Source organism: Hypomesus transpacificus, chromosome 4 (genome assembly GCF_021917145.1).
Source record: "Hypomesus transpacificus isolate Combined female chromosome 4, fHypTra1, whole genome shotgun sequence".
Taxonomy (NCBI): Eukaryota; Metazoa; Chordata; class Actinopteri; order Osmeriformes; family Osmeridae; genus Hypomesus; species Hypomesus transpacificus.
In genome coordinates this window covers 8,276,019-8,287,496 of record NC_061063.1, presented here as the reverse complement: position 1 = coordinate 8,287,496, position 11,478 = coordinate 8,276,019, and the positions used below count along the sequence as shown (strand labels likewise).

At 49.6% G+C, this 11,478-nt stretch overlaps 1 protein-coding gene across 1 annotated transcript in view; it reads left to right on the top strand.

The window, feature by feature from the left end:
* The window catches only part of susd5 (sushi domain containing 5), a 10,429-nt gene extending 224 nt beyond the window's left edge, over positions 1–10,205 (top strand). Inside the window, exons 2-5 of the mRNA XM_047019712.1 lie at positions 3,630–3,739; positions 4,852–5,040; positions 5,563–5,936; positions 6,048–10,205. Coding sequence (XP_046875668.1) covers positions 3,630–3,739; positions 4,852–5,040; positions 5,563–5,936; positions 6,048–7,742 — 2,368 coding nt within the window. The 3' untranslated portion in view covers positions 7,743–10,205. The remainder of the gene's footprint in view (positions 1–3,629; positions 3,740–4,851; positions 5,041–5,562; positions 5,937–6,047) is intronic.
* The last annotated feature ends 1,273 nt before the right edge of the window (positions 10,206–11,478 follow it).

Below are 11,478 nucleotides of genomic sequence, written 5' to 3'. Positions count from 1 at the left end.
AGTTAGATGCACCTTTATTACGTCGCCCTTGAGGTAGCCTGTGTCATTTCTGTTTCAAATGTTGGTTGCTAAAGGTATTTAACAGCAGGGTTACAAAGCAGTGTGTTTATGGAAACGCGCACACGCACACACGCGCCCCTCGCACACTTGTGCACGCACACACTCACAGACACACACACAGACCGACAGACACACATACAGAAACACACGATTTTCTGGGGGCTAAGACCTTGTCTCGTGACTCATAATCAACAGGTTGGTGTCAAAAGCACAAGGATGTGGAGGAGATCATCACTCTCCCTCCTCTCTCATTCCGTCTTTATTCCATCCGTTTTTCCCTCTTCTCTCCTTCCCTCCCCCTCATCCTTCCGTCCGCTTTTTCTTTTATGCTTTTGTCCATCAACCACCCCACCCAAACCCTCTCCCTCTCCTTTCCTAACACACTCCAGCAGAATCAGGTTTCTTCCCAGAGGTGATCTGAGTTTGGGTCCACCCAAACTCTATGCTTGCTGGGGCTTCATAAAGGCCTCACCAAGACTTCACACATGTTCTCAGGAGCCCAGGATGGCTCACACGTGATTCTGAGGAATTATAATTAGGTCCAGTTTGATTTTACAGGGTGAAAGTGTTGCGCACCACTTCAGCTCCCCAGGAAGACACCCACTCCTCGCAGGCACAAACACAGATGAAAGTACACACTCTCACACATACACACACACACTCTCACACACACACCTTTTCACCTCCCTCTTACCTGTCACATAGCTGTCACGGCAACCAAACAAAATACCAGGAGAGGGGTTGTTCTCTAAAAGAGACAGATTTAGACACTCCCCCCCCCCCCCCCCCCCCCCCCCCCCCCCCCTCCCATCCAACCCGCTACACAGGCCTTTGGTCTTTTCCAGTAATAGTTGTGTCATTTAAGGTAAAGGGGACTTGTGAAATGACTCAGGAAAAGGGCAGACGGCGAGTCTCCTCCTTTCTTCCTCCTTCCTTGTTTCTCTCTCACGCTCCCTCCTTGTCTCTCTCTCAAACTCCCTCCTTGTCTCTCTCTCAAACTCCCTCCTTGTCTCTCTCTCAAACTCCCTCCTTGTCTCTCTCTCAAACTCCCTCCTTGTCTCTCTCTCACACTCCCTCCTTGTCTCTCTCTCACACTCCCTCCTTGTCTCTCTCTCACACTCTCTCCTTGTCTCTCTCTCACACTCTCTCCTTGTCTCTCTCTCACACTCCCTCCTTGTCTCTCTCTCACACTCCCTTCTTGTCTCTCTCTCACACTCCTTCCTTGTCTCTCTCTCACACTCCCTCCTTGTCTCTCTCTCACACTCACGTGCTCGTCTCACTCCCAGCGAGAGGTAGTTTAATACGGTTTAAAACCGTTTGTCTGTGTTTTCTTTCAGTCTCTTTGCGTGTGTTTTCTCAGTGATTCGGTGTTTTTCTTTCCAGCCAGTTGTCCTTATAAGCTGATAAAGAGGCTGAAGTGAGAATGTTACAAGGCATATGAGTCACACAGAAGCACACACACTCTCTCATACACACACACACGCACACACACACACACGCACACACACACACCATGATGCCAGTCTGCCAGATTCTTTCCATCTGCTGATACTGTGATTAACACACACACATAGTTTAATTGCTTTTTAAAAAAAAATTTTTTTAATTAGTTACACAAAATCTTTAGTTTAATTGGTAAATTATCTGTTAGATTGTTCTCATCCTGGTCATAATCCGGAGCAAAAGCAAATGTACATTGCAGTGATCTAAATCTTCTTCTCTACTAATCTATTTGAAATCTATAGAACATTTAGAACTACTGGTGTCTTATGAGTGGTTAGGATTGGCTGCTTCTGTCACTGAAGAAAGAGAGTTGACCTTATTTGCAATGGTTCACCAAACTGTGCTTTTATTTGGGTGTATTTCCTTCTTATTCATAGGGAACTGTATATTGTTACATACTATACATACTATTCCACATCCTGTCAAGTAAATATAGTATCACAGTCTCCAGAGGTTGTGGCTGCAAATATGTGTCAGTGTCCGGCTGATCATGGCATGCTGTAATAAGATTTGTATTAAACAGCAACTCTAGTAGTGCCAGTGATTCCTGTGTTTGTTTGTGTGCATAGTATAGTGGTCTGGTTGGCGTGTGTTTCCCTTCCACACACACACACACACACACACACACACACACACACACACACACACACACACACACACACACACACACATACATCGTCCAAAGCAGCTCCTGCAGAAGAGTGACTTTATCGAACATAAATGCAGCAGTCTCATACTAGATTATACTGGAGACGTGATACCAAATCACAAACCTTATCAAACGTAAGGGTGGACGTCTGTCTGTGTAATATGATCTTTGTACAACGCCACAGACCTGAGATCCCATGGAGCTGGTTCAACCCCCAGGACTGCCTGCTCTCACATAATACATGATTAACATGTCTGTATGTGTGCGTGTGGTTTGTGTGTCTGTCCGTGTGTGTGATTAGTTGACGTGTTGAAAAAGTTTGCCTGTGTGTATAGCACTTCACAATCTTGTCATTTGTGTAGTCCAGCGAGCGTTGCGTAACGTCGGTCTGGATCTGACGAGCACAGCGTCTCCATCACAGACAGGGACAGGGACAGGGCTGCGGGACAGGGACAGGGACAGGGACAGGACTGCAGGACAGGGACAAAGATAGGGACAGGGACAGGGACAGGGACAGGGACAGGGACAGGGACAGGGACAGGGACAGGGCTGCAGGGACAGGGCTGCAGGACAGGGCTGCAGGACAGGGACAAAAATAGGGACAGGGACAGGGACAGGGACAGGGACAGGGACAGGGACAGGGACAGGGACAGGGACAGGGACAGGGACAGGGACAGGACTGCAGGACAGGGACAGGGACAGGGACAGGACTGCAGGACAGGGACAGGGACAGGGACAGGGACAGGGACAGGGACAGGGACAGGGACAGGGACAGGGACAGGGACAAGGACAGGGACAAGGACAGGGACAGGGACAGGGACAGGGACAGGGACAAGGACAGGGCTGCAGGACAGGGACAGGGACAGGGACAGGGCTGCGGGACAGGGACAGGGACAGGGACAGGACTGCAGGACAGGGACAAAGATAGGGACAGGGACAGGGACAGGGACAGGGACAGGGCTGCAGGACAGGGCTGCAGGACAGGGACAAAGATAGGGACAGGGACAGGGACAGGGACAAGGACAGGGACAGGGACAGGGACAGGGACAGGGACAGGGACAGGGACAGGGACAGGGACAGGGACAGGACTGCAGGACAGGGACAGGGACAGGGACAGGACTGCAGGACAGGGACAGGGACAGGGACAGGGACAGGGACAGGGACAGGGACAGGGACAGGGACAGGGACAGGGACAAGGACAGGGCTGCAGGACAGGGACAGGGACAGGGACAGGGACAGGGACAGGGCTGCAGGACAGGGACAGGGACAGGGACAGGGACAGGGACAGGGACAGGGACAGGGACAGGGACAGGGACAGGGACAGGGACAGGACTGCAGGACTGCAGGACTGCAGGACTGCAGGACAGGGACAAGTATAGGGACAGGACTGCGGTGTAACGTGTGTCTCTCCCGGCAGGACCACAGTGTGCAGCAATGTGGGCAGTGCTCTGAAGGCTGTGGACGTGAAGACAGAGAACGCAACAGAGGACACCACACACCTGCATGCCTTCTGCGTCAAAGACACGGGTAAGCACACACACATGCACACACGCACACACTCTAAGGCACACTCACAAAATGTAAATCAAATGGATGTTGAGTGTGCTTGGAGTGCTTGGAAGATGTGTGTGTGTATGTGTGTGAGAGTTGTTTAAGTGAGCTCGTTCACAGTCTCTGCCCTGAGACGTTTACTAAGGAGTGAAAGAAGCAGTGTTCCTGCATACCTCCTCCCTCCTTCCTCACCCATCCTCTCTCCATCCTCCCTGCCTCCTCCCTCCATCCTCCCTCCATCTTCTCTCTCTTCCCTCCTTCCCCCCCTCCCTCCCCCCCCCCCCCCCCCCCCCCCTCCCCCCCCCCCCCCTCCCTCTCTCCCTCCCCCCCTCCCTCCCTCCCTCTCTTCCCTCCTTCCATCCTCTCTCTCTTCCCTCCATTTCTTCCTTTCCACCATTCTCCCTCCCCCCTCTCTCTCTCTTCCCTCCCTCCATCCTTCATGGTATCCCAGTCTCCTCTCATTCCTGTGTTTACTCAAGTCTGTTTGTGTGTTTCTGCACGGATCCATGTGTGGGGCTCTCACCCTCTCTATTAATTAGAGCAAACCTGTCCAGTTGATTTACTGAAGCCATGAAATGCATAGGATATCAATCAGAGCAGGCAATGTGCAAACACAGCCAGTTCCAGACCAACCACCACCCCTCATTAGACAGTTCACAGTGTGAACAAATGGGAGAAACAATCGATATCTTTTTTAACCTTCCACCGGAGGCTCGGCCCTGGCAGCTACACCCATCCCACCCCTCCAGATCCGGGGGAAACCCAGAAGGAAGAAGGGGGTTAGGACCAGGGAGTGTTTATTGAGCGGATGTCTGTTGGACGCCACCCAGGGCTAATCTCCTGGGGTTTCGACTCCTAAACAGGAGAGTCACTGTGGCAGCTCACACAGTAGACACACTTAGGTTGGCCTGGGGCCTCTGACCAGGGCATCAGTGGTTCTGATGCTTGGTAAGCCGCTCGCTTACCAAAGGTGGTTCTTTACAAGAAGTGTAGTCTCCCGATCTAAACTCACATTCGTCCTGTTCACGACTCGTGTAAATTCAACATGCCGCTGTTCCCCAAGTAACCGATGTGTGTGTCGTCGACAGGCGTTCCATGTGGAGACCCCCCATCTTTCCCAAACACTCGTCTCCAGGGGCACACTGGGTTTGAGCTCGGCGACGAGCTGCTGTACTCGTGCGTGCCGGGTCATGTGATGCCCAGCGGGCACAGCGTCTTCAGTCTGCTGTGCGACAGCTGTGGGGAGTGGTACGGACTGGTACAGCTCTGTGTTAAAGGTACGTGTGTGAGAGAGAGAGAGAGAGAGAGAGAGAGAGAGAGAGAGAGAGAGAGAGAGAGAGAGAGAGAGAGAGAGAGAGAGAGAGAGAGAGTGGGTGGCTGTGCTAAAACCTCCCATTTCTGATTCAAAGCATTGTTGACCTCTGACCTGCACAAAAAGCACCAGTAAGTTAGTAACTTCCTTGTGGTCAGTACTGTCATCTAAGAACAAAGGTGAGCAGGGCTTCGTTTTGGAACGACTAGCAAACAGAGTCCCAGTTGTGAGAGAGGATAAAAACAGCGGCCATGACACTTTAGTGTGAGATGCCAGTGGCCCTGCGCCCTGTCCCGGCTGGTTAACGTTTTCAAGTCTCACTTCAGTTCACTGACAGTGAAAATAACCGTTCCAGGTCCATCTTCTTCTTCTCCTATGACTTTATAAATGTTTTATTTTTCTTCTTCTTTGCGTGTTTGCATGCATGTCTGCTGTTAAGGTGTGTTTGATGTTTCTTTCTTCTCTCTCTCTTTCTCTGGCTCCACAGATGGAACAGAACCTCACATCGACTACGAGGACAAGTTCACAGGCGACCACCACCTCGCCTACGAAGACCTTGAGGACCTCTCCGAGGACGAGCAACTAGAGGAGGCGCAGGGGGAGGTGCAGGAGGTGGTGCAGGAGGAGGTGCAGGAGGAGGCGCAGGGGGAGGTGCAGGAGGCGGCCTACGTGACAGAAGAGGAGGAGCACAGGAGCCAGGAACAGCAGGAAGCAAGCTTCAGCGTGGAGGGAGGAGAGGACACGGAGGAGGAGGCAGGAGAGGAGGAGGCAGGAGAGGAGGAGGCAGGAGAGGAGGACGGAGGAGAGGAGACTGCAGCGCCGGAGGAAGAGGGAGAAGAGAGAGGAGGAGAGGAGATGTCTGTGGGAGAGGAGCAGCAGGAGGAGGAGGAGGGACTGCTGACCGGAGGAGAAGAGGAGGAAGATGTGGTGGAGGGGGTGGATTCCAGCGATAGTCCTGGGGAGGAGCAGGAGGAGATGCTAGGGACGGTGGCGGATGCCGGGGTGGTGACTGAGGCGCCGGTCTCTCTGCTCTCCCAGAAACACCTGTTCTGGTTCCCCTCCGAGGCCTTCCAGGAGGCGGGACATCCTGTGCCCACCCAGCCGCCAATCATACAGACCACACCCTCTGATGGAGACAACCGTGTCAAAGCTTCAGGCAGTGAAACCGAGGATGTAAAAGAGAATGACAGCCAGGAAAGTCACTACAAGCAGCCAGATGACCCCTTTGATGACAGCCATGATGAACTTGAAGACCACGACAAAGAAGATCTCAATAGCCATGAAGAGATAGATCACGGTGTCCATGACGACCATGAACACATCGATCACGATGATCACGATGACGTTGTCGATGTCGACCATGACGATCATGACAAACACGACGATCACGACGAACACTACAAGCATAGTAAACACGACGACGACCATGAGAAGGGCGGTCGCTATGACGACGATGATGACCAAGAGAAGCACTATGACATGGGCGAACATGAAGATGACCGTGACAGTGTTCTCTATGGCAGCCAAGGGGAACACGTTGTCCGTGAGGACGACCATGACGACCATGATGACCATGATCACCATGACGACCATGACAACCATGATCACCATGACAACCATGACGACCATGATCACCATGACGACCATGACAACCATGATCACCATGATGACCATGATCACCATGATGACCATGATCACCATGATGACGTAACCGATGATCACTCGGAGGAACATTCAGAGGAACATTCAGACCATGACAGTCACCCGGACGATCATGATCACTCCGATGACCACGATACCAGCGAGGACCAAGATGACCATGACGAAGACAGTGACCACGACCGCTACGACGACCACGACGACCACGACAGTCACGAAGATCACGACGACCACGAACACCATGTGGCACCTCCGGTCGTCATGCCGACGGACGACCCACAGAACGTGACCCAGGAAGGAGCAGGGAGAGAACAGACGGCCAGCACAGAGGAGTTGTGGCTGGATGGATATCCGGTCGTTCCGGACGAGACGGAGAAAGTGGGTGACAGCTCCACAGAGGAGGGGCCAGGATCAGAAGAACCGGAGGAGGAGCTTGTCGTCAAGGGGACAGACAGTCCCAATGAGGTAGAGATGAGCCAGCCCACCGCCGTCACCAGCTTCTCCCAGTCCCCCTCACAGGGAGCGGAGGAAGGCTGGCCTGAACTCGCCCACACCACCTCCCCTGACCATCTCACACCCTCCGACCCCAACACGGATGACTACACAGTGGCCCCTGGAACGGACACCTGGGAAGACGCCACCACCGAACACGTGCACCACTTCCTGGACCACGGCCTTCGACCCACGGCGCGGGATGATGACATCACGGGGCTGGAGGAGGAGCGTGCTGATGGCAACATGACTCAAAGAGCCAGGGAGGGGGTCGATGATGGGGAGGTGGGGGAGGCAGCCTGTACGGACGAGGACTGTCCTCCTCCTCCTCCCCCGTCATCGGGCCGCGGCCCCACGGTGGCGGCCATCGTGGTGGCGGTGTGTGCGGTAGCCGTGGCAGCCGTTGCCGGGGCGTGGTGTTACCGGAGGAGACAGCAGAAGACCTCGATGTACGAGATGAACGGGAAGGGGCAGAGTCCAAGTGGCCAGCAGATAGAGATGCAGCAGAAGGTCTGAAAAAGAGAGGGGAAGAGAGAGGGAGGGGAGACCGAGAGTGGGAGACACTGAGGGGCTGCAAAGACAGTCTGGAGGAGGGCTGCTAAGGGGGGAGGGAAGGGGGGAGGCTTTTCGAAAGGGTGTGAGCTGAACAACTATGGCCCTGTCCAAAGATAGACGTCTCTCTGGACAAGGCCTTGGTCTGTGAAGACAACTGGGGAGTTGAGTGAAGAAGAAGATAAGCGACTGAGCTAAAGCTAGCAGGAGCTCATATCTGAGATGAGATGGGACTTTTCCCCTAAAAGCCCTGGGACATTGTGGTACAGATTCATTGGTGTTGTTACTGTGTTATTTCTGTGTGCTCGTGTTATTTCGACGTCACAGACTTAAAAGGTTTTTGTTATCCTGATCATTTTGATATTGATAATTAGCTTCTTGTTTTCTCATGACAAACGTGTTGAATCCACACCTCAGGTGCGACACGCTGGGGGAACGGCCTCAAACTAACGACCCAGCACTGTCAGTCCAACAGTTTAGACATGATTGCAAGAGAAGAGGACAAGATAGATGACAGGAAAAAAGAGAAAGAGAGAGAGAAATTCTCATGTGGAGACTTCTTGCCTGGTAAGGTTGTCTTGTTGGTTTTGACAGAGTCTGCTGGTGAGATTAAGAGGGGGAGTCCAGACTGCCGACTTAGCCCTGCAAGAAAGAGACAAGAAAGAGTGTGTGTGTTTGTGTGTGTCTGTGTGTGTGTGTGTGTGATAGAGAGCGTGTGAGAGCTGATGTTTGCGCATGCAGATACGGGTGAAGGAGTGTGTATTTGTGTTACGTGTGGGTGTGTGTCTATACGTATGGGTGTGTGTCTGTGTGTGTGTGTATGTATGGGTGTGTGAATGTGTGTCCCACTTCAGTGTGAGCTGTCGGTTCACAGCGTGACGTGTCAGGAGTCAGGAGTCCAGCGTCTGCGCCCTGCAATGCCACAGGCACTCACTGGGACGGGAGATCAAAGGATATTAAACAACCACGTCAACCTGTTAAAGTTGAGCAGGCAGACAGACAGACAGACAGACAAATAGACAGGTAGACAGATAGACAGACACATGTGGAGTCATTGCCCTTACTCGTATTATAAAATGTAATTTGTAATTAAGTTCCCAAATGTGTGTCATTGATGTCAGTGGAAACTGTCATATGATACTGGATAGTGTATATTGTAACCTGTTGAACTGTTTTGAACTGTTTGTTTGAAATCCGTGATTTTTCTTTATTTCGAAACTATAGAATATCAGAGCTGAACACTGAAAATGTCATTTGAATAACTTCAACATACAAATATGGAGTTCAATAATTGATAAGGTAACTATTAAAAACAACAACAATGCTTTTTTTTCTAAGTGAGTAAGTCAGCAATACTGTATAAATGCAATAAAAAGGAAATATAAGAGGTTAATGTAAACCATAATCACATTACATCTTCTTTTTCATGTATTTAAGTTACTGACAAGTTTTCTCCTATATGCTCTGTTGTAAAAAGCTTAAATATTCAGTGTTGAAAAGCTGTTTGTTCTTAGTCCACTGTGTTTTGGTCAGGGATTGTTTCTGGGTTGAGATAAGGGAGAAAGCACTGGATCTGGATCAATTACTATTTGCAAATGTTAAATACTTGGTGTGCACTCAGTACAACATTAACTAATAGAACAGTTCTTAAAAAAAGTGCAAAGTCACACAATCAGAGTAAGTCAAATAAAGATTTTATATTTTACAATAAATCATTTTGATCCAGCCCCAGAAGGTATTGTCCTTGTGTAAGGGGATGTCTGTCCATGTAAATAATGTAACTGCTTTATGTGCTGTCTTTTCGGAAAGGATGTTACAACAGGAACGGATACCACAAACTCTTTATCTTCATGTCAATACAGGGTCAGCTTATTCAGGTACATTAGTTTCTTACATACACACACACAGGTAGTTTATAACACACCCCTTGGTGAAAGCATACGTAGAAAGCTGGTATAGGCCTATGTGGGATAGGATACTTCCGTACTTCACAGTCCACTTTGGAGGGATAATATCATTTCCATTCTTTTCTATTCTACTGCTCCACATCTTAAGTTATACAGGACCTATTATCAAACACAGTTGTTGCAGTCAGAAGGATACCTGTAAAGATGAGTTTGAATGAGGTCAAGTTGGCCAAGACAGTGAGACTGTAGATTATCAAGATTATTTGTTAAAAAAAATGTAGCATTTTATGTTTGTCACCATGATATCAACATGAATGATGGAGATCAATGAGATTGGACTGGAAGTGTGTATAAAATATGATGTCCATAAAATGTTTTTTTTTGTTGCTTTTTATGACATCATTGCCTTATCATTGTCTTGTCCTTCTTAATCACTTTCAGAAGGTGCTTGTGTGTTGTCAATAGGAAATGTAAATGGGAGATAGTTCATAATAAACACATACATCTGTGACACTGTGTAAACTGCAACCCCTGTCACAGAATTCATTTGTGTGAGTGTATGTGTGTGTGTGTGTGACTGTCGGGTCACATTTAAAAGTGTGTTCATGTTCTATGACCTCTGTTTCACACGATTGGAATTTGACCGAAACCCGTCCTGAACTCTGACCCCAGTAGTCCCTGTGATGTCGCCGATCACCCCTCTAACCCTAAGCATTCCATCACATTGAGTACGTAGACGGAAATGGAGAAGACTCAGAGAGATCGGTAGAGATAAAGAGTGAGAGGGAGGGAAAGGAAGGAAGTAGAGAGGAAAAGGAGATGGAGAGAGGAATAGAGATGAAGAGGAAAGCAGAGCGCAGGAGCGATGGAGACGGGGAGAGAGGAGAAAGGGAGAGAGATTTTTCAGATTTTTCTCACTTTCGTGTGATAAACTACACGGAGGCACGATGTTCAAACATTATTAAACGACTCAGTGTTTTCTCTGGCTCGTCTCCCTCTCTCGGTAACAGCTCAGGCCTGATCCGGTGTCATCAAACAAGGAGCTGTACTTCCACTTGCCCTGCCCTCCTCCAGTCCTCCACCCTCTCCTTCCTGTCCTCTCTCCTGTAGCAGCACCCCCTCTCGGTCAGAGTCAAGCCTTCTGTCTTCTACATTCTCTCCATCTTTTTTCCTCTTTCTCTCCCTCTAACACCGATCCCCCAAATCACACCAATGTTACAGTCTGAAACACCTACTTGCAACACAGCACTTGGACACCCTGAACAACATACGTTTCCTGTTATATAATTCACTTTTTCAATAGTTGCATTTGCAGTTAGCTGCATTTGCAGCTGGAAGAATGAAGTGTTTGGGTGACCGGTATTGTGTTATTAGCTGCGATGAATGAGGTAAATATATTCAACGCGGAAACACTTTTATTTATTTTTCACTTTATTGTAAAACAACAATTTGATCATTTCAGTGAACAGTTTGATTTCATGAACATTCTGTAAAGCGGGAGTGAGCGCACAGCAGTGACGGCGAGTTCCCCACCTTCATCATCCTCATCCTCATCCTCATTAGTCACTCATGTGTCCATGCCTCTAAGGTGTACATGTTAGTGCACGAGATCAAGAGGTATAAAAAAAAAAACATTTAGGATCTAAATCTGCATGTAAATATAAAAACCGACTGTGATCAGAGCGTCTCAAACCACCAAATAAATACAGCACAGGGGAAGGGGTCAGAGGTTAGGGTGTTACCATAGAAAAACCCTCTAGTTGTCCATTCGCTATCTGGTCATTTCTTTTTTA